The sequence below is a fragment of the Clarias gariepinus genome, chromosome 16 (genome assembly GCF_024256425.1).
Source record: "Clarias gariepinus isolate MV-2021 ecotype Netherlands chromosome 16, CGAR_prim_01v2, whole genome shotgun sequence".
NCBI lineage: Eukaryota > Metazoa > Chordata > Actinopteri > Siluriformes > Clariidae > Clarias > Clarias gariepinus.
In genome coordinates, this window is record NC_071115.1 from 22,389,166 (window position 1) to 22,413,624 (window position 24,459).

Here is a 24,459-nt window from a genome sequence, read left to right on the forward strand (position 1 = left end):
CGCTCAGCGGCAAAACAAGAAATGCATGTGTGATACATCATACTCGGTACTCGTAAACCAAGACTGGTTTGTTTTCCAAGTCAAAATTCATTTGTATATGGACATTCTCACCGAAAGTCTCTTCACAGCCTGACAACTGGGATTGTCTGGTTTCTTAAACAGACTCTTTAGCTTTTGCATACACTTTTCAGGACAGTAAAGGAAACCAGGTTACCATCCTTGTTGACATCCTGTGTACATTGTAGGAAAGGCACATCTCACCATATAGCTTCCCAAAGTGCTGAACAACAAACAATAACCATGCCCAAAGATGTGGCAACCAAGGGTTCAATTAAAATTTTGTCAGATTAGATTTGCATGTCATGACAGTTTACATTCATAATTACAAATGACTTATCTGACTATAATATGGACACGTCTGTCCTCTTAAATGGCATGTATACCCACATCAATATGTTTTGCTCCTGTTTTCTAGATTAAAACATCAGATTTGTTCAAATATTCATTCATGTCAAAAGCAAAATCTAAGCGAGCGCCCCCAGATAACTGTTCTCTGAGTACATTATATCTGATCTTAGACTACATGCGAAAGTGACTCAGAGTCGATCTGAAAAACATCTAAATTGCGCGTTTAGACAGCCATAAAAATCAGATCTCTGTCACATTATGAGAAAAAAAAGAAATCAGAAATTAATCATTTCAGACTGATAATGTAAATGTAACTTATAATCCATGCAGGCCAGATAGCAGGTTCGATATCAGAAAGGAAATTTTTTTTTTTTGTTCTTGTCTAAGATTTAAAAAAATTAAAAAAAATTAAAAACAGGAAAAAATAATACACATTTCAAGGTTATTTTTGGTTTATTTTGGTGCATTGTCCACAGAATGCACCTTCTTTCATACACATTCTTTATTACCAATTAATTATTACAAATACTTATATACAGTATATATACTGTACACCACTCTTTCGTACATTGGCTTATTTATGGAGATATTATATAACATACAGGGACTCTAAAAGTTTTCAGAGAATAATACAAATGCTGTAAGCATGTTTTCTGATCTAAATATATAAATTAGCAAAAGCTGTCATTTATCTTACACAATCTAGTCTAATGGAAAATGACAGCATAATTGATGGAATGCAATAGATTTACACTTAAAACTGTTAGCTTGTATAAGGCTCTAATAATACTTATAATAACAATAATAATAATTATTATTATAATAATAATTAATTTACTTTCTACACTGGTTATCCTGTTCAGGGTCACGGGAAGCCTGGAGCCTATCCCAAGAGTCTTCGGGCATGAGGAATGGTAAACACTAAACAGGGTGCCAATCCATTTAAAATGTAAAATATTATTATTATGATTAGTGGTGGTGGTGGTGTTATTAGAGCCATATACAGGCTGCCAGAATTTTTTATTGGCTTTCATCAATGATGTCTTGCTTTTTTTCTCTCCATTATAGATTGTCTAAACATAAATAGCTAAATGCTAAATGTGGAGAGATTAAGAATTGTACAAATAAATATATAGTATTTCCAAGTATTTTAAATAAGGTTTACAGCAATTGCAGAAATGACCCAATATGGGAATTTTTTAAAATCTCTTATAAACAGGGATTTACGGAACGATAAATTCTTCTTAGAAATTAAGGAAAACATTGACTTTCTTATACCTCTCACAGTGAGTTTTTAATTTTTCATCTAACAAAAATACAATACACAGAATGGCCTGTTTTGAATCCACTCTTCTATGATAAAGTCTCTGTTACAATATACATATAATACAATATAATGTTTATCATCTTTAAACAAACATAATACTGGCTGAAAGCAGGGATTAGGCAGAATAAACATTATTTCGTCGAAAACTGCCAGAGAGGTCAACTTAAAGAGTTTTTATTCATTTACCAATAAAATATGTATGCCTATGACCACACATGGCATTTCCGTCTTGCCCGAAGAATTGAGAAAGATGGACTAAATGCACATAGTGTTTCATCCATTATTTCTAAAGAACTGAGTGATTGTAATCCTCAAGAAATTATGCTATTTCCAGTGCTGTTTATAAGTGGCAACCCTTGTGGAAAATTCAATATACTCAATTTATTACATTATAATAATCTATTACATTCTAGCAAACAAATAAGAAGCTTTAAAATAATAAAACATAATAGGAATTATTTATAAAAGAATATTAACATTTTACTCACTCACTCATCGTCATTACCGCTTAATCCTGTATTCAGGGTCGTGAGGGGCCTGGAGCCTATCCCAGGAGACTTATAGCACGAGGCGGGGTACACCCTGGACAGAGCGCCAATCCGTCGCAGGGCACACACAACATTTTAAAACTTGAAATTAATAAAAATTGGTACTAGTCAAAAGCTTAGAAACAAGTTTGGATTTATTTTCCACATTCTTGAACAATGTTTGAAATTTTTTCAAAACTATGAAATCACGCATAAATAGGTAATTAAGTAACAACAACAATTGTTGTTATTTTAAGACATGAAGGTCAGCGGTTGTGGAATAGTTCTTTCAAAAACAGTATTGTCAAGTGCATTTGCAAAACCCATCAAGCACCATGATGAAACTGGTGGCAAGACCAAAACTAAAAAAGTTCATTTGCAGTTACCAGCCTCTAAAAACAGCAATTACCATCACTGCATTAGAGCCATGAAGGCTTTACAGAGCAGATTTTGGAGGCCTTCAGTATGGATGTTTTACAATGTAGAAAGAAATAAAAATCAGACCATGCAGTTAGAAAATGTGCTGAGATCTTTTTTTGGACTATTCATCAACACACAAAGTGATATAAACGTATAGGGCAATCACTGCAAATTAAAAAAAATCAAATATACATTAATTTTTTGTTTTATTCATTAAAATAGTTATCTGCATTTGTTAAACAAGCATTTAAAGTGCAGCTGCGATAATGAGTTTTTACAATAAAATGTAATAAGGAATGTTTGTAAGACAGCACAGACCATTTAAAATGAACTGCCATCCTTTCAATCTGTTATAATGAAAATTAATATAGATGTAGATTATATATAATGGACAAAGGGTTTTAAGTATTATTCCTCTGCTTCATCACCAAGGCCCCTCTCTTTCTCTTTTCTGTTTCTCTTCTCTTTTTCTTCGAATTTCTACTTCATATGAGTCTTCTTAGGCATACCCACTTTCATTCAGTTGATGTAGTTTCTATGTATCCACTCCCAGCACTTTCTTCATGTGCTCATAGACCACATAGGAGATACTAACAGCAGGAATGACTTTAAGGAAATTAGGGGCAATGCCACGGTACAGGCCTGGGACACCCTCTTGGGTCAATATGTCCTTGAACTGGGCTACCATGGATAGCTTTGGAGCACCCTCTGTGTAAGCTGCAGAGACAAAAGCACGAGTTACCGTTACAAAAAAACAAATTGTGTGGGAATCCACAAAATAGACTAGTGCTTTGTTGTATACCACCCAACTACTTTCAGGATTATCCCTTATAATGAATAAGTGAATGATTGGAGTCAGGTTGGAGGTGCATGAATATCTTCAGTCAAGAACACATTTACAAAACTAAACAAAAAATAAGGCAATGGTATTGATACTTTGGTTATTAACACTAACAAAAGTATAAACAAATTGGAATAAGTGCCTGCCCGAAACTTGGCTTGGGCTAGGGCTAAGGACAAGAGGCCATTGCCTAAGCGTCTGAGAGGAGAGCCTGGAAAGATCATGGCATCCTCAAAGACAGAAAGCATGTTGGTATGACATTCTTAAAGCTGGCAGGTGGTGCCAGCATGTTTTTAAAAGTCATCTGGAGGAGGACAAACATCATTCTCAAAGTAGGCAGGTGCCACCAGCATGGGGTCCTTCTGTAGGCATGACTTGAGCAGAGCAGGGCATGGCTTGGGCAAAAAAGGGCCTCTTCAGGTTTGGGTTAAAAACTCCCAACCATTATAAAGCACCTGCATCAGTCATGCTTATGTTCCAGAAAGTTTATCAAGCTGAATGCCACGTTGAGTTCTTTCTCATGAATCCAGATGTTGGCCTTGCATTTTGTTATGGAATTAACATTAAGTTTCCACACTACCCAGAAGGCATAAAGAAAAATCGTGACCTCCTCACACACACTAAAACCCCTGCCAGAACAAAATAATGTTGTTGTGCAACAATTTATTTAAGAAAGAATTTGTTCATGAATATCATATAATCCAGGACACTCACCCTGGGCCTGCATGCGAGTACGGATAAGGGCCAACGGGTAACTGGCTAGCTGGCCACAGGTGCTTGACACAGTACCACAGCCAAGCAAAACCAAAACACCAGGATCAGCTGAACCCATACAGTATTGCTGTAGCCACGCATTTTTGAGAGTCTGAGGAGAGAGAGACAAAAGACAAAAATATATGGACTTGTATGGATGATTTGTGGCAAGTCCTTACATGAACATACCTCATAAACTGCCAAATCAATTCCAGCATAAGGAATAATGCCAATTGTATTAGGTATGTAGCCCCTATAAAAGGCACGCACTCCTTCCTTATGCAAAATATGCTTGGCGCAGTCTACTATCCCAGAGTACTGCCCTGTCTTCCGTAGAGTAAGACGCGTCTTCAACACCTAGGGGAGAATTGTAGAAACAGTGTTTATGGTCTATGGTAAAAAAAAAAATGGTAATAAAAATGATTTAGACAAAAACCTTTAACCAATTAGGAATTAAAGCCATTTTCATACACACACACGCACACACACACACACACACACACACCAGTGACCTAGTTCCTTCAGCCATACATGCTTATGCCATAACACTGCCTTCACCATATTTAACAGACTTGGTTGCTGTGGATCATGAGCTGTTCTTTTCTTTCTTTTTCTATACATTTTCCTGTCATTCTGGTACAAGTTTCATAAGTCCAAAGGAGTTTTGTTTTTGACTTACTGTCAAATCTGTCCTTTCTGTTCTTGAGCATTAGCTGCGGCTTGTACCTCATTATGTAGCGTCTGTATTTATTTCATAAATCTGGCTTTTGACAGCCGAGTCACTACACTTTGACAATTAAACACCTCCTCAAGAGTGTTCTTGACTTGGATAAGGTTTTTTTCACCATGGACAGAATTCTGCGGCCATCCACTTTAATTGTCTTTAGTTGATCTTCCAGAACTTTTTGCTGTTGCTAAGCTCAATAGTTAATTCCTTCTTTTTAGGGAATGTTCCAAACTGTTGTAATGGTTACTCACAGTGCCTTTTGGTATCTCTTTAATGGGCTTTTTGTTGTTGTTGTTGTTGTTGTTGTTGTTTTTTCAGCTTAATGATGGCTCCCATCACTTGCATAGACACTTCTTTGTATCTCATGTTGAGAATTCGAGTGAACAGCTACCAAATGCAAATGTAACACTCAGACCCACCATGCTTGATTAGTCATAAAGTAATGAGGGAACAACCCCACACTTGGCCACGTATCTGACTGTCAGCCATTTTATCAATTATTCATAACACGCTTTTTCTGTTTGAATTTTGATGAATACAGGTTTTAAAACTAAAAAACTATCAAAATATTAAAATATATTTTAAATATTTCTAAATATCAATGAAAAAACATTTACAATACAAAAATTCTAAAAAAAAAAAAAAAAAAAAATATATATATATATATATATATATATATATATATATGCTCTCAATTTATGCTCTCTTGGTTAGGGCTCCTTTAGCACAAATCACTGTATCTACACTGTATGCAGCATCTCATGGAGGTGATCAGTCTGTTGCACTGCATTGAGGGGTTATTGAAGACCAGCTTGCTTTGATAGCATTGTCTTCAATTTGCACGCATTGTTAGGTCAGGTGTTTCTCATCTTCTTCTTGACAATACCCAACAGATTCTCCATGGAGTTCAGGTCAGGTGAGCTGCCTGGCCAATCAAACCAAGTAATACCATGGTCAGCAAACCAGTTAGTGGTAGTTTTGGCACTGTGAGACATTTTACTCGAAAAGGAAATCAGAATCTCAGTAAAACTTGTCAGGAGATGGAAGCCTGACATGCTCTAAAATCTCCTGGTGGATGGCGGTGTTGACTTTGGACTTAATAATGCACAGTTGACCAAAACCGGCAGATGAAATGGCACCTCAAATCATCATAGTCGGTGGAAACTTCACTCCGGACGTCAAACCGCTTGGATTCTCTCACTCACCACTCTCCCCCAGACTCTGAAAACCTTAATTTGAAATGTAAAATTGACTTTCATTTAAGTTCTCCCAAGTTCTTGAATGTGCTTTGCTTGACAATTTTCTTTGGCAAAAAAAGTATGTGGCCATTCCTGTTGCTTATGCACGTTTTTCCTACTACACTTTTTCCTTTCAGTTAACTTTCTGTGCATCTGCTACTACACAGAACTCTGTGAACAGCCAGCCCTTTTATCGATAACCTTTTGTGGCTTATCCTCCTTGTGGAGAGTGTCAATGATTATCTTCTGGACAACTATCAAGTCAGCAGTCTCCTCCTGAACTAGACTACACTGCATTTATTCTGTATGAACAGTTAACTTACTTAAGCTCAAAATGAAATATTGCAATATTTTAAGATACTGGATTTTTTATTTCCATGATCTGTAATCCATAATCAGCTAAAATAAAACAAAAAAAGCATGATATATTTTATTTTACATGTAATTGATCTAGGATATACAGTAATGGTGTGAGTTTTACTAAATAAAATAATGAAAGAAAAAAAATTCTTAATTTTCGAAATGTACTGTATACTTGTATCAATGTACTTGACTGGAATGCTGCAATGTACTGCATCTCATCTGGGGTGAATTTTTCTGACTTGCACCCAGGGTTGTGGTGATAGGCTCCATAGCTATTATACATTTTATAGTTTTATAGTATTTATTTGAACAACAATAGGTTCATTAATATATTTTTACTATATATAATGCATTGACATATATTTTACTATAAAATAATGCATTGTCATTCTCTATAGGGCATAAAGCACTTTAAAACTCCAAAAGTGAAATATAAATGAAGATTATGATGATGAAGATTATATCTACTGATTTCAAGTATATCCAGGTGCATCAGGTATCACAAATTACATCTTCCCCAGACTCACTTACTTACCTCCATGGGGTAGATGATAGTCTGAGCAGTGGCTCCAGCCAAAGAGCCAGCAACAAACCTCTCCTGAACCCTGAGTGCACCCCCATCCTTGGTGCCTCGAATTAGCCATTTTATCTACAGATATGACAGGATGTGACATGATATATAAAAGGATAGTCACTAATTTGGTATTTCCCTATTACCAGATTGGGAGTAAACAAATATCCATTGCCTGGCCAAAAACATTGCACACTATAATATTTCATTGTATTCTTTAGCCTTGATTAGAGCATGCATTTACAGTCGTATTGTTTTGAAAACCTTATGCAAATTTACAATGTTTTTCCTTCCTGAGATACTGTACATACTTTAATAGAGTTAAGGTCTTTGGGATGTGCAAAGGAAGACTTTATGAAGTATTTTGACTGTCCTCAAAGAGGAGAGGTGACCACTGGGAAAATTATTCCTCATGCTCACAGAACGATTCTTTTACAATGATGTTACAGAAATACAATAGATTATCTTGTTTTGTTTTAATATTTAATATATGTCTAAAAAATCAGCTCCCACCATTTTAATATCTGTTATAACTGCTCTATGATTAAGATTAAATGGGCAAAAATAAGCAGGAAACTGTGACTATTGGGAAGTGTTCACCTCAAAACTAATTATTTTATTACAGAAATTGTAAAGAATACAATTCCAGATGCCAACTACTGTATATGGGGAGGAACTTTAAATATTCAAATTTAGACTTAATGACTTTTTTTAGATAAATAAATTTCCATGATTGGTAGAAATGTTTAGTGCAATTAAAGATGTTTTGCTTTCCTCTTTAAAAAAATAAATAAATAAAAAGTATTGATGCTGTTAAAATTTTATGATTCAATGGACTATAAGAATTGCTATGACAATATCTACACTAGTAAAGACCTCCTACATGATGGATGGAAAAGCTGGGTATAAGGGTAAAAGAGTTGGACTCTAGAGGTTTTAGAGAAGAAGCAGCTCTGAATTACATGTAAAAAAATAAATGCAAATATGGCAGAGGAAAATAACATTTATGTCAGGGAACTGAAACGGACACAAGTGCAGGTCTCCTCCAATCCTTTATTATTTTTCTTCTTTTTCAATAATAAAGCAAAACAAAACAAAATTATGAAAATAGAAATAAAAACTGTGACCAGCTGCAAGGTTCTTTAAGGAAAAGGAAAAACCCGGAGCGCCGACGTCCCAAAAGGGGAAAAACAAAAACAAACAAACCACTCCGAAGAGGAAAAAAGGCCTTGTCCGGGAGACGTGGCTGTAGTTCCGTCGGTGGCCAGCAGGGGGCGATAGGGCCGAAGCCCGCTGAACTGCACGGCCGCGAAGAAGGGCGAGAGCCGGCCGGCTTCGGGACGGAAAACCGCAGCGCCGGGCACACTAAAGAAGGGGGGAAAAACAAGACCCAGCCTGGATGCAAAGAGGATAAAAACACCCAGAGAGAGGGAGAAGAGGGAAAAAAAAAGGTGAAAAAGCAGTCCCGGATGATACTGGCTTGGAGCCAAAACAAACTACACAGACAAAACTAGGCAGGACATGAAATGGGCAAGCAATATGGTTAGCGACATGGAACAACGATCTGACACAGGACAACGGAAAAAGAGGGAATAAATAGGGCGAGTGATAACAACGAACACGAGGGGAACAGGTGAGTGCAATCATCTTAATAGAGTGATAAAGAGGAAGTGGGAGGGAAGGTGGTGATGTCAGTGACGCGGACACATGGCGAAGTATCAAAAACAAATGCCATGTGCTTGAATAGACATGTAAACAACACGGGGGGAAGAGGAAGGGAGAAGAAAGAAAGGAAAAATGAAAAACTTAATGATCAGACCAGGGGTTTGACAGTACCCCCCCCCCTTGGGCGCCACTAGGCGCCCCCAGGGAGGGGCTCACCTCGTCGTCGACGGAGGTCCTCGACCAGCGCCTGATCCAGAACATCCCGAGCTGGAATCCAACTCCTCTCCTCTGGGCCATAACCCTCCCAGTCCACCAAGTACTGAAAACCCCGACCTCTGCGACGGACGTCCAGCAACCTCCTAACAGTGTATACTGGGGAGCCATCCACTAGACGGGGGGGAGGGGGGGTCGGAGCAGAAGGGGCAAGAGGTGAGGAAAACACAGGTTTGACCCTAGAAACATGAAATACTGGGTGTACCCGACCAAGCGTGGAAGGAAGCTTGAGCCGAATCGCCACTGGGTTCAAGACCTTTGTGATCCGGTACGGACCGATGAACTTGGGAGCCAACTTGCGTGAGGCTACCCTGAGAGGCAAGTCCTTGGTAGAAAGCCATACTCTTTGACCACAAACATAGTTAGGGGCAGGAGTCCGGTGGCGATCGGCCGCGGCTTTGGTCCGTCTACTAGCCCGGGCCAAGACCTCCTTAGCTTTTCTCCACGTGCGCCGGCAACGTTGGACAAAAGCCAAGGCAGACGGAACTGCCGCTTCGGGTTCCTGTGAAGGGAACAGAGGGGGTTGATAGCCAACAGAACACTGAAATGGTGACATACCTGTGGTAGAAACCGGTAGAGTATTGTGGGCATACTCTACCCAGGACAGTTGTTGACACCAGGAGGCCGGATTGTGGGATGCCAGGCAGCGGAGAGCACGTTCCAAATCCTGGTTAGCCCGCTCAGACTGCCCATTGGTCTGGGGATGAAATCCAGATGACAGACTCGTTGAGGCCCCGATCTGTCTGCAAAACTCCTTCCAAAACCTAGAGACGAACTGTGGGCCCCTATCGGAGACCACGTCTACCGGAAGACCATGAATCCGGAATACTTGGTCAACCACCACCTGAGCAGTCTCTTTGGCGGAGGGGAGCTTGGGAAGAGGGATGAAGTGGGCTGCTTTGGAAAAGCGGTCCACCACCGTGAGAATGACCGTGTTGCCCCTTGACTCGGGGAGGCCAGTGACAAAATCAAGAGCTATATGTGACCACGGGCGGGCGGGGATGGGTAATGGGCGAAGCAGACCAACGGGAGGCGAAGGTGAACTCTTGTTCTGGGCGCAAACTGAGCAAGCTGCCACGAACTGCCTGACATCCTTGGTCATGGAGGGCCACCAAAATCGCTGACGGATGGAGGCCAGCGATCTCCGAACTCCCGGGTGACAGACTAGTCTGGATGAGTGACACCACTGGATGACTTTGGGACGCAGTCTCAAAGGGACATACAACTTGCCCGCTGGAACCCCTCTGGGTACACGGCACTTACGCAGGGCCCCCTGCACCTCCCTCTCGACATCCCATGAGAGTGAGGCCACCACCACACCCTTGGGCAGGATGGTGTCGATGGAGGCCTCCTTCTCGGGGGTCTCAAACAGGCGAGAAAGGGAGTCTGGTTTGGTGTTTTTGGACCCAGGTCTGTAGGAGAGTGTAAAATTAAAACGGCTAAAGAAAAGGGACCAGCGGGCCTGTCTAGAATTTAATCTCCTGGCTGAACTGATATATTCTAGATTTTTGTGGTCAGTCCAGACCATGAATGGTTGGACTGCGCCCTCTAGCCAGTGACGCCACTCACCCAAAGCCAGTCTGACTGCCAACAACTCCCGATTACCTATGTCATAATTCCGCTCAGTGGGGCTCAGGCGGTGGGAGAAGAAGGCGCATGGATGCACTTTCCCATCCCGAAGAGAGCGCTGTGACAAGACCGCACCAACTCCAACATCTGAAGCGTCCACCTCAACAATAAACTGTTGCTCAGGATCTGGAGTAGACAAGACAGGAGCAGAGACAAACCGGGACTTTAATTTATCAAAGGCCTCCTGGGCCTCATTACTCCATTTAAACAGTACCTTTGGAGAAGTGAGCGCTGTTAAGGGTGCAGCCATCTGACTGAAGTTCCGGATGAAACGCCGATAAAAGTTGGCGAACCCCAGGAACCGCTGCAGAGCCTTCCGAGAGTCAGGAGTTGGCCACTCAGCTACCGCCCTTATCTTAGCAGGGTCAGCTCTGATCTCACCCGCCGAAATTATGAACCCCAAGAACGAAACCGACCTTGCATGGAAAACGCACTTCTCCGCTTTAACGAATAGTTGGTTCTCCAAAAGCCGTTGCAACACCTGGCGGACATGCCGAGTGTGTACCTGCAAAGAGGGAGAAAATATCAGGATATCATCTAGGTACACAAAGACAAATTGATTTACCATGTCTCTCAGCACATCATTGACCAGGGCCTGGAAGACAGCAGGAGCATTGGTCAGACCAAAAGGAAGGACCCGGTATTCAAAGTGTCCCGTGGGTGTGTTGAAAGCTGTCTTCCACTCATCTCCCTCCCGAATACGGATAAGGTGGTAGGCGTTGCGCAGGTCAAGCTTGGTGAAGACCTTGGCTCCCTGCAAAAGCTCGAAAGCTGAAGACATAAGAGGGAGGGGGTACCTGTTCTTAATGGTGATGTCATTCAGCCCACGATAATCAATACAGGGACGCAGGGAACCATCTCTCTTCTTGACAAAGAAGAACCCCGCACCCGCAGGAGAGGAGGAGGGACGGATGAGGCCGGCTTTGAGGGACTCGTTAATGTATGTGTCCATGGCCTCTCTTTCCGGACCTGAAAGGGAATATAAATGACCCTTGGGCGGAGAAGTGCCTGGGAGGAGCTCAATGGCACAGTCATAAGGGCGATGAGGAGGCAAGGACATAGCCCGGGACTTGCTGAACACCAGCCGCAGGTCGTGGTACTCCGCCGGGACCCCAGACAGATCAGCAACCTCCACCTGCAACACAGGACAAACAGAACCAGAAAAGGGGGCAGGACCAAGACAGGAAGCTAGACAATTTTGGCTCCAAGACAGGACAGAGTTTCCAGACCAATCAATGTGAGGGCCATGTTGTACCAACCAGGGGTGCCCCAGCACAATAGGAGCGCTAGGAGAGTCCAGAAGGTACAACGTGGTCTCCTCACGGTGATTACCTGAGACCACTAAGCTAACTTTGGGTGTCTGGTGAGAGACAGCAGTAATTAAGGTTCCATTTAGGGATCGGGCAGGAATAGGTTCAGGCAAGGGAATAGCCGGAATACCCAAACGTGCAGCTATTGAGCTGTCCATGAAATTGCCCTCAGCCCCTGAATCGACCAAGGCCGAGCATGACTGTGAAGTCTCCCCATACTGAACTAAGACAGATAAAGCAGTGCGAGAGGAGGGGGATTGTGAAAAAGGAATAGCGCTCACCAGGATCCCCCGCTTCACTGGTGAGCCTTGGCTTTTGCTGGGCACGCGACGGCAAAGTGGCCTGGCTTGCCACAATAGAGGCACAGACCTTTGACCAGGCGCAGTTGTTTCTCTTGGGGCGTTAGGTGGAGGCGTCCCAGCTGCATGGGTTCAGGTTCTGGCAGGTCAACGGTCGCCGCGGGAGTGTGAGGGCCCTCCACCCTGCTAGAGGGACGGATCATCCGGCGCTGGTGCCGACGACAGAGACGAGCCTCGATGCGGAGAGCCAGGTCGATGAGGTCCTCAAGGTCGCGGGGCAGGTCATGCGTGGCCAGTTCGTCCTGTATCTCCTCTTCGAGTCCTGCCCGGAACATTGCCCGACAGGCTGCCTCATTCCAGTCACAGGAGGCTGCTAAGGTCTTGAACTGAATGGCAAACTCTGTGACTGAGCGGCCTGCCTGACGAAGCCGTGCAAGCTTCTCTGCTGCCTCCTGTCCTCTGACGGACCGGTCAAAAAGTCTCAACATCTCCTGTCGAAGCTCGTCGAATGAGTCACAACACGGGGCTCTGGACTCCCAGACAGACGTTCCCCACTCCCGAGCTTTGCCAGTAAGAAGAGTCAAGATAAATGCTACCCTCGTCTCCTCTGCCGCGAATGTACGTGGCTGCAGGGCGAACACTACAGAGCATTGTGTCAGGAAGGCTCGGCAGGAGTTAGGGTCCCCGTCATAGGGAGGTGGGTTGTTACAGCGGGGTTCCGGATCATGACGTGAGGAGAGGTGGACGGTACCAGCTTGAGTGCCTTCCCGCTGGAGTTCCTGGATGCGTGCCGTGAGGTCTGCCACCTGGTTGGCGAGGAACTCAACCTCTCTCGTGGTGCTTGTCAGCCGGGTCTCATGCTGGCCTAGGAGCACCCCCTGTTGGGCCACTGCCGATCTGATGGGGTCTGGACCTGCTGCGTCCATGCTGGTCAGATCGTTCTGTCAGGGAACTGAAACGGACACAAGTGCAGGTCTCCTCCAATCCTTTATTATTTTTCTTCTTTTTCAATAATAAAGCAAAACAAAACAAAATTATGAAAATAGAAATAAAAACTGTGACCAGCTGCAAGGTTCTTTAAGGAAAAGGAAAAACCCGGAGCGCCGACGTCCCAAAAGGGGAAAAACAAAAACAAACAAACCACTCCGAAGAGGAAAAAAGGCCTTGTCCGGGAGACGTGGCTGTAGTTCCGTCGGTGGCCAGCAGGGGGCGATAGGGCCGAAGCCCGCTGAACTGCACGGCCGCGAAGAAGGGCGAGAGCCGGCCGGCTTCGGGACGGAAAACCGCAGCGCCGGGCACACTAAAGAAGGGGGGAAAAACAAGACCCAGCCTGGATGCAAAGAGGATAAAAACACCCAGAGAGAGGGAGAAGAGGGAAAAAAAAAGGTGAAAAAGCAGTCCCGGATGATACTGGCTTGGAGCCAAAACAAACTACACAGACAAAACTAGGCAGGACATGAAATGGGCAAGCAATATGGTTAGCGACATGGAACAACGATCTGACACAGGACAACGGAAAAAGAGGGAATAAATAGGGCGAGTGATAACAACGAACACGAGGGGAACAGGTGAGTGCAATCATCTTAATAGAGTGATAAAGAGGAAGTGGGAGGGAAGGTGGTGATGTCAGTGACGCGGACACATGGCGAAGTATCAAAAACAAATGCCATGTGCTTGAATAGACATGTAAACAACACGGGGGGAAGAGGAAGGGAGAAGAAAGAAAGGAAAAATGAAAAACTTAATGATCAGACCAGGGGTTTGACAATTTAGGCATTTGGCAGACACACTTATCCAGAGCAACTTACATTTTTATCTTATTACACATCTGAGAGTTAAGGGCCTCGTTTAAGGGCCCAACAGTGGCAACTTGGTGGTTGTGGGGTTTGAACCTGGGATCTTCTGAACCATAGTCCAATGTCCTAACCACTGAGCTACCCCTGGCCAATACGAAAGTTAAGTTGAAATATAAAAAAACTGAGATTTAGTTCTTTTTCTCTGTTTTTCTGTAAACATTTTAGCAACCTTATGTTAAAGCTACCATACCACTATTACATTATGTCAATAGTCATAATTAAACTGATAAACTAATAAAAAATAATGTCATGGCTATTTTAGTTTTATTTCATTGTACTTGTCTGCATTTTTTGGGTGACTCTTGACAGGTGAAACAAAACTTTGAGTCCTTCTCTTGGTCATGGCTGCTCAAAGAAAACTTTTCAGACCAACCTTGTAAAAATGTTATTTGTCGTTTGTCTGTGAAGCGCTGCCGTGCTGGTTTCTCATCATTCGTTTTTTTCTGTTTCTTTTTTTTTTTTTTTTTGCTCATTTTACCTTTTACTTGGCTGTTTAAGGGAGCTGAAGCAACATGTTAAGCCAAAAGGCTTTTTACCAAAATTACATTAAAAAATCTTAAAAAATGTTTTTTACACTATATTTCACCCAGTACTGATCTTTTAACTGTGCTCATTGTTCTTGTGTTTTAAGTAGAATTTTACTGTCTTGTGTGGTTTGCACATGCTTGCACTTATGCACATTATAAAGTCTTGTGTTTATAGTTTAAGTTATTTCTGTGTAGTCTTGTGTACTTCTGGATTATTTCTGGGTCACATCATGGTCCTCTGGGAACATTGTTTAGTTTCACTGTGTACTTTACTACTGTTTATGGTTGGAATGACAATAAATACTTGACTTGAGTTTGAGCTCATGGCTGCGTGATAATATTGTATCGAAAGGCCCCTGGTGATTCCCACTTGTAGCAGATAGCATCTCCATTTTCTTTTATTATACAATATATTGAAAAAAATATATATTTGGTCTTTGCACAATTTGAATTGTATGTTAAATATAAAATGCACTTCCACAGTCAGTACAGAATTGCCTTGTATACCTCTATTTGGTGATTGTTGATGATGAAACAGTGAATGACAGTAAAGCACACTGTGGACCATTTACACAGAAGCAAGTGGTCTGTTATCAAGCACCAATTCTCCAGATGCAGAGGGGATAACAATTATATATGGGTAACAGGTGTGCAAATGTAGGCAATGCAGGTAACAAAGGAAGACACTATTGTTTTAAAGGCAAAAGAGCAAAAGGCAAAGATGTATATGTAAAAACATTGAATGTAAAGTGTCCTACTTGTTCATATGCCATAAATTTGATTGCAGACTCAGGAGCAATTTTGACAACATTTATGCCATTTCCCCTCCACAGGGACATGATACCCCCCTCTTGCACCATTCGCTGCAGTCCACACCACAAGCTACCACCTGATGATCCATGAACCTGCAGCAACAAGCGAACTTGCTTACAAGCAGAAAATGCTTACATGTGTTATTAATTTGTAATGACAGAGCAGTTCTTTGGCATTGTCCAATTAACTACTATTATTCCAAAAGGAATAATAGTAAATTAACTTGAAAATAATTAGATTAGAAGCTGCTATACATGTTCATTCCCTCATCACATTTTACTATTTTTACTATTAGTATTTGTCAAATCAATAGAAAGAAAGAACTTTAACCAAAGTTTCTGTCTTTACCTGTAAGAAAACTTTAAGTCTGTCTAGTGGAGCGGTTCCAGTTCTTGATACGGCACCTGCAATCGCTCCTGCAACTAACTGCCTCCAGACCACTCCTGCCCTCCGTTCCCGATCAGAAAATTCATCTGGCACTGTCAGGTGTTCTCCAATATCAACCATCTATACCAACATGTATCAGAGTATTTTCCTTTGGCAAAAGATTTATAACCAAAAAAAAAAAAACTTAAAAAAAAACTAACCAAAGAGTGCTTCCAAAAATGGGCAATTTCCTCCATGTTGTGTAATGGATTGAAAAGGAAATGATCTCGCCATTCGTTCCAGTTGATAGTCATTGTGCCATCTCTGTCCATACTGAAAATCAAACAAAAAAGCTTAATACAAAAACAGATTTGCCAGTTATCATGGAAAGATTTTGATCTGTGATGAGAGATTGTTATCTTTCCCTATTCACAAACCTTTGCAGTATCCGGGAGGCCTGCTCAATCGACACTTTAACACCCAGACTTTGCAAAGACTGCTGGATTTCCCCTACATCTATTCGACCTAAACAATGGCAAAGCAAGTCATCATTTTTCATCATCATCATCATAATCATAATTTCTTTCAAAAAGAAAAAAAGAAAGAAAGACAGTTTTAAACCAAGATGAACTTGTACCCGAGTGAAAGAAAGAGAAGAGTATAAAAAAGGAAAGTATTGGCTCATGATCCAAAGCATGCCACATCTTAGGTCAAAGGTGGTGGAGGGAATATTCTGTGATGGGCATATACACTCACCTAAAGGATTATTAGGAACACCTGTTAAATTCCTGTGCAATTATCTAATCAACCAATCACATGGCAGTTGCTTCAATGCATTTAGGGGTGTGATCCTGGTGAAGACAATCTCCTGAACTCCAAACTGAATGTCAGAATGGGAAAGAAAGGTGATTTAAGTAATTTTGAGTGCGGCATGGTTGTTGGTGCCAGACGGGCCGGTCTGAGTATTTCACAATCTGCTCAGTTACTGGGATTTTCAGGCACAACCATTTCTAGGGTTTACAAACAATGGTGTGAAAAGGGAAAAACATCCAGTATGCGGCAGTCCTGTGGGCCAAAATGCCTTGTTGATGCTAGAGGTCAGAGGAGAATGGGCCGAATGGATCAAGCTGATAGAAGAGCAACTTTGACTGAAATAACCACTTGTTACAACCCAGGTATGCAGCAAAGCATTTGTAAAGCCACAACACGCACAACCTTGAGGCGAAAGGGCTACCCGGTGGGGTACCACCCATCTCCACTACAAATAGGAAAATGAGGCTACAATTTGCACGAGCTCACCAAAATTGGACAGTTGAAGACTGGAAAAATGTTGCCTGGTCTGATGAGTCTCGATTTCTGTTGAGACTTTCAAATGGTAGAGTCAGAATGCTGCTGGTGGTGGTGTAATGGTGTGGGGGATGTTTTCTTGGCACACTTTAGGCCCCTTAGTGCCAATTGGGGATCGTTTAAATGCCACGGGCTACATAAGCATTGTTTCTGACCATCCATCCCTTTATGACCACCATTTACCCATTCTCTGATGACTACTTTCAGCAGGATAATGCACCATGTCACAAAGTTCGAATAATTTCAAATTGGTTTCTTGTACATGACAATGAGATCTGGTGACAAAAACAGTCACCAGATCTCAACCTAATAGAGCATCTTTGGGATGTGGTGGAATGGAAGCTTCGTGCCCTGGATGTGCATCCCACAAATCTCCATCAACTGCAGGATGCTATCCTATCAATATGGGCCAACATTTCTAAAGAATGTCTTCAGCACCTTGTTGAATCAATACCACGTATAATTAAGGCAGTTCTGAAGGTGAAAGGGGGGTGTATGGCTGCCAGTAGAATTGGGTCACTTTCTTAATTGATGATGTGATGCAGATAGAAGCAGCAGGATGGATTCCAAGTGTGTAAAAGTAAACTTTCTGCACAGATTCAGTTTAATGCTGCACAACAGTGTTTCACAGTACATATGTATAATGACCTAGGGTCAAAAACCTAATGTCAACCTGATTAGGCATGCTTTTCACTTACCAACGACAAAACTAAAGGCAGCAAAACCCACAAACATGCAACAAGTTAAAGCAGACGCAGTAAAGGCATGGCAAAGATGCTCCAGAGAGGAAACTCAGCATTTGGTGATTTCAATGGGTTTTAGGCTGCAGCAAGTCATTAACCACAACATTTTTACATCAAAGTATTAAATATAATAATTACATTTATAATTAGGTTAGGTTGTCCAATCACTAATGGTCCTGTAAAAATGGAAGGACTATGTAAAAATGTTTATGATTCCTAAATAGTTATAATGAAATATTTTTCTTAAAACCCTTGAATTGAAGCTAAAGCTAGTCTTCTTCACATCTTGGTTCCTTCATTTAAATCCACTGAGGTGGTATAGAGACAAAATTACTTAAAGGCCAATGTATGAAAGATTAAACTGCTTGTGCCTGCTAAGTAAATAAAACAAACAAGGTTAACTCACATAATATCATATACAAGGCTAATCATATTAGTAATTTTCTCTAAAAATTGAGCTTATTTCCAAAAATTTGTCCCTTTAAATACTATAATCAGATCGTTTGAAAAGATCAAATAAAGTATAAGTGTCAGAATACTGCATAACATAGCTTTTAATGTCTGATATCTAGGTACTGTTTTAAATTAATGCCTAATTTAATTCTGTTTAAATAAAATGTATATTTATAGCAATAGATAACAATAGATATTGTCACATTATTGAGGGAAACTACACACAGCCAGTGGAAAAGATTAGTGACTGATGTATTTTTGTTTTCTTTTGTGTGAACTGCATACAAACCATCATTGTTGTTGTCCAGACTACGAAATATGAGTCTGAGCTCTTTCTCATGAATGCGTAAATACTGGGCAAATTCCTCAAAGTCCAACTGTCCATCATGATTGGTATCACTCACACGCACTATCTGCAAGAATCAGAGGCATTAGTCAGACAGGAGTGAGAAGTAGGGGCGAGGCAGATCAAAAAAGCTGGGGTGAATTAAACGGAATACTGTAAAAGGAAAAAGTGAGACAGGAGTGGTGCTTTGTAACAAGAGCTGGGTGAGCCATATATAAAATGGCATTTGTTTAAATTTAATCAAGCAAACTGTAATTAGCATTAAAAAACAAACACATACTGTCAATTTAAACAGCTATCGTCTTATCATTATCTATACTGCTTTATGCTGTACACAGGGTCACTGGGGGTCTGGAGCTCATCCTAGGAGACTTAGGGCATGAGGCAGGGTACTCCCACGACAGGGTGCCAATCCATCTCAGGGCACACATACTCACTCACACACTACGGGCACACCAATTAACCTAATCTTTACAGTATGTCTTTGGACTGTGGGAGGAAACCCATCAAGCACAGGAAGAACATACAAACTCCATGCACACGGACGCGAGGCGGGAATCAAACCCACATGGACATGGAAGGCTACAGGACAAACTACTAAGCCACTGCGCCTTACTACAGCTAATATAACATTAATTATAAGTATTATGTACTTTTTATAAGTACTGTGTACTTTTTAACAAGCATGCCAGAACACAGCATTCTATGGACTAAACTGTAAACCACTTTTTGTTGCTTTGACACATACTGTACTGCAATCATTGACAACATCTTTAAAATTTTTATTACTCTTTTCTTTTCTCAGTCACACGTAACTACCAGCAAAACTCTATGTATTGAGAGCATTTTCTTTGCATGGTAACGTAATGTGCAGAAAAGAAAAATGTTGAATATAACAAACTTATGTAGTATAAGGGAACTTCACTTATTCTGGACTAATAGTTAGGTTGCCAATGATGCTAATTTTATTCAGTTATAACAGAACACTAGTAGTTTCATGTTGTAAGTTTGCACTGGTGAGATGAACTAATTAACGCATGACTTTCACAGTTTATAAATAGCTACAACATAACAGACCAGAACAACAGGAATAGCGTCCATGGTTTGCTTCCCAAACCCCATTAACTATTCTTGGCATTAACAAGTTGCATATGCTCCTTGTTAATTACTCTTGGTTAGACATAACATTGTTTTTGTTTACTGGTTTCCAGCCCAGCAAACTGCCGAAACTTCTTCTTTAATAGAGGTCTGTACACCTGCTGATGATCAATTAATCAAGGGCTGATGATAAGCAGTACATCCTGTGGAAGCAGTAAGAGGGCACTTAGTAATTTCCATGTTTCTTTATTTCTTTTTGGAATAATTTGTGTTAAATCAATAATTCCATAGTAAAAAAGTTATTCGTCTGAAGTTGAACTTGCCTAATTCTAAGACCTGCTACGATCAGATAACTTTTATGATGTATCTTTTTCAGGTTTTTTTATCATGCTCTCATCTCAGTTTCAGCAATCTCCTCAGTTGTTTTCTTTGCTTGATGCAGCCCAATATCTTCCTGAAGCACAGTAACTTTTCCATGACTACAGAATACATCTCCTGATACAGCTGTTAGTTGTTAATAATAAGCTACACAGTGCATCAGTTAGGGTAAAAAGCATTTTTAACAGAACATATTGATCACAGCAGTAATTATTCAATCAACGACTCTTCAGTATGTGTTAATTTAAATCTAAACTGTGACTTTTTGGGGGTAGGCGGTGTATGTTTCTGCTATAAATAGCATGGAAATGCTCATCAACCTGCACCACAGTTCCAGCAGCTGGTGTCTCTAAAGTACTGTAGGCATTAATCTCAAGCCTAGTGCTTCTATATCAATGTCTATTGTGGGCTAGTACAACTGTCTTTTTTTTAATTAAGCTGTAGCTCCACTGTACTTTTACAAGAGAAGTTATTAAAATTTATTTTTTTTATTAAAGAAAAGGCAACTATATATATATTAGATAATTATATTAAAAAAATATTATTTGAGTCAAATTGTGTATATTTGTTGTGATAGATAGCAGCTATCTTATTTTAAGCCAGTGCACACAGTATGTTGCTTGGGTTTACATGTCTCACTAACATAGAAACAGAGCCTAAGCTAAATGGTTCTACATCTCTGAAACATACGTAAGTGTATGTAATGGAGCTGAACTAATCTCCCCTGAGCTCAGCACGTCAGTGCATTGTTAGTCGGCTTATACGTGTGGCTCATACTCTCTCTTAGCTTGTCTAATCTGTGTTCCCATACAAGAGGTCGCTCACTCTTCCTTTTGAGCCAAGTCCTCTGTCCATTTCTCTTCCTGCCAGAGTAGTGTTTTGAAAGAACATACCTTTGTCTGCTTAGTGGAATTTACAGCAATGTCTCTGTATACTGTATCTCTGCTCAAGTCACAGTGCAGCATCAGAGGAATGGAATGATTAGCCAGCAATATTGATTTGCATGCTGTAATCAGCATTATGCTGTAGATAGGGAAATGCTCTGTAAGTGCTTGTCAGAGATGCTTCTCCAATTTGCAAATTAATTATGTTCGTCACCCAGTTTGTCTGGGGGAAACAAAAAGGCCACTATCCTGGCATGAAATACAGGAGGATACAGGGAAACACAGGGAAAGCTTACATGTGTGTGTTCAATTAAAGATAAATTATGAACTTCCTTTACGTTCATAGAGCCCATGTGACTGCAAGTGTGTTACATATTTTCTAATGACACAGTTGACTGTGGGCAATAAAATACAATACTAGCATTATTTTCATTCAATTTACATCAACAAACTTCCTGCTCATGGTGCAGATTTAAAGATGATAGAATCAATCTTATTAACAATAAACAAAATTAAAACTCTATATTTAGGAGTATAGAGTTTAAATCTCCTTCCTTTACGAGGGGCGTTTAAGTCAAACATGGACTTTTGATTGTGCAGAATAACAGTAAAAACTACTTTCATTTCTCGATTTAATCCCCAGGTAATTTAATGCATTTGTCCAAGTGTTTCACTAGTGCTTGGATACCATCAAGGTAAAAAGCTTTCTGAGTATGCCAGAGCCATGATTCAACTTTCTGCTTAAAGTCTGAAACACTGGCCTTCCAGGAACCCCTTTAATGGACCAAACCTGTGGAAATTGCTTAGAGAGAGGTCAGGTCACTACAAGGATGTGGCAATAACTCCCAGCCGAATTTCTGCAATGTGTGAGTTGTGTGTGTGAATGATCGTGTCCACAGTTTCCGCAAACAGATGCACATCTTCCACAAGCTGGAGACAAGTTATGAATGTTCACGGGAACGATTGCACTGGGCTCTGAGCCATATTGGACAGGTTAGTCATTCACAGAAGTACGGCCTGCATCGAAGTGTTTGCAACATTCAAATATTTTACTGAGTCACATCACCAAACTTCGAAATCGCCTGTAAGCGTCAATCGGTTTTTACGCCTTAATTCATAATAAATTTCCTCATAAGTGCGGGTTTGACTCCAGAATTTTTCAGGACATTGGCTGGGATGACCCGTACGGCGTCCCAGAAGGTTAGATCTCACTCATTTTTCCCCCTGTGGTGCTACGCAAAGGAGGAGCCTCTCACACTAGAAGAATTAGAGGCAATTGGGAATTTGTTTAAATAAATTTGTATTAAAAATATAGACTTTATTACCATTTTTAATGCCTAATTACTTTTCACCTATTCTGTAGTATTTGGTGAAACTGCAAGGCAGGATAGAACCTGAAACCTCAACCATGACTAAAACATTAGATCTTTGAATTATTCAGAAATCTGCCCTGGTGGGTTGCAACTTTAGAAGTTACAGTATGTGTACTCTTATCCTTATGTTATTACTCAAAAAGCCTTTTGGTCTAGACTACAATCACACCACTGCATTAAACAGATTACCTATGGGACCACCCCTCGACCCAGTTTGTGTGTGTGTGTGTGTGTGTGTGTGTGTGTATTAATTGGTTCATATTCACAGAACTAGAAGTCGCTGCACAATCCTATCGCATTCGTTTAAATCTCTTAAAAACGAGATATCGAGTTAAAACGAGTTGTAATCGTGAACTAAAAACTAAAAGGTTCAGTTTCCCGCCTGTTCACGCGCCCTGTGGTGAACTCTCGCGCACGCCTCACCTCGTCCACGTCACTGCGGATGACCCCCCACGCCGCGAGGCCACTGCGAAGTTCATTGATGTCTATCCTCCCGTCTTTATTCACATCGAGCTGGTCGAACAGTTCAACCCATCGTTTCTTCCGCTCAGCTTCTGATCCGCAGTCACCCTGACAGCGAGTCCGGGTCCAACCGAAACGCAGCCGAACCCTCTCCTCTCCCATGTGAAACACCGAGTTGTCCCGAGTGTTAATACGAACCGGGGTGATTTCGATGGCACTAATCCCAGCTGGCACACTCTGGTCGTCAAGGATGGGCAAAACGGCGGGCAATTGACTGATGCACCTGTGTTCGTGTTCTTTAGAAGTGCGATAACTCTCTCTCTCACACACACACACACACACAGCACAGCTCCTCTGCTCCGATCACACGCGCTTTAATCCTGTGTTCACTACAGTTTGCACAACATGCCTTTGTGTAATATTAATCCCTGTATCAGTTGAACTGATTCTATGCGGCGATGCGTAATTCCATGAACAGCTTACGGATTCCGGTGACATTCCCATCCAGACGCTGCTCCTGAGCTCCACTCACACTCACAGTTTACCGCATAGTCTGTATAATGATGAGCGACTGCTGCAGTCGGGTCGAAACACCGGATCCTTGTTACAGGAACTGTTAAACTGTGAAGGATTTCTGTTCAGCAGCGACCATTTTTTATCTCGTTATGCTTCACCCCCCTCCTCTGTCTTGCGCAGTAGACTATACACTCGCTGTACGCTCGTGCCTGAGAGTCAGGATGAAATTCCAATTGCATTCAGTTATTTCCAAAAGTACAATGAGGAAAAACAAAGCTGTGACAACCTATATAAATTATCCTACAGTATAGCTAGTGCGTCTCAACCCTTGAGCTGCCCTGCACAGTTCAGTGTCTTCCATGCTCTAACTAACACACACACACACACACACACACACACACACACACACTGTTATTTAGCTGATTGGTTAAATCAGGCCCACAAGATGGCATAATGGTTAGCACAAGGTTCCAGGTCTGATTCCCATCTTGGGTCTGTGTGCATGGAGTTTGCATGTTCTCCCTGTGCATGGTGGGTTTCCTCGGGATACTCCAGTTTCTTTCCACAGTCCAAAGATGCCTAATCTTAATTCGGTCTTCTGGGATAGGCTTTGGGCCACTCACAACCTTGTACAGTATAAAGGATAAAGTGGTATAGATGATGAATGAATGGATAAATCAGGTGTGCTGGGCACTGGGGAAAAAAACACAAATATGTGCAGGGTAGGTGGTCCTTCAAGACAGGGTTGAGATATTTTTAGCTGTTATGTCGGCTGTGTAAATAGGCTACAGAACTTTGTACTTGTACAGTGTTAAACTTGGTTTTATGCAACATAGTAACTCACATCATGTTTTAGCTAATGGTAAAAATATTGCAATTTTAGCTGCAAGAAAGTCACTTATTGTCCTTTATCTAGGCTCCAACATTCTAAAAAAAAAGTACTATA

General features: G+C 41.2%; 1 protein-coding gene across 2 annotated transcripts; it reads right to left on the bottom strand.

The window, feature by feature from the left end:
* Window positions 1-1,752: 1,752 nt before the first annotated feature.
* slc25a23b (solute carrier family 25 member 23b) lies at window positions 1,753-23,775 on the bottom strand. 2 transcript variants are annotated; one of them, XM_053515005.1, is made up of 10 exons: window positions 23,481-23,775; window positions 18,746-18,869; window positions 16,351-16,438; window positions 16,135-16,246; window positions 15,896-16,054; window positions 15,493-15,639; window positions 7,140-7,253; window positions 4,466-4,633; window positions 4,238-4,388; window positions 1,753-3,399 (listed from the first exon to the last, which is right to left on the bottom strand). In XM_053515005.1, exons 1-10 carry the CDS (start codon window positions 23,499-23,501, stop codon window positions 3,218-3,220), a joined length of 1,266 nt encoding a protein of 421 aa, XP_053370980.1. In that variant the 5' UTR covers window positions 23,502-23,775; the 3' UTR covers window positions 1,753-3,217. The 2 variants fall into 2 exon arrangements, with proteins under 2 accessions (XP_053370980.1, XP_053370979.1); XM_053515004.1 differs by having other exon boundaries at window positions 22,959-23,775.
* Between the last annotated feature and the right edge of the window lie 684 nt (window positions 23,776-24,459).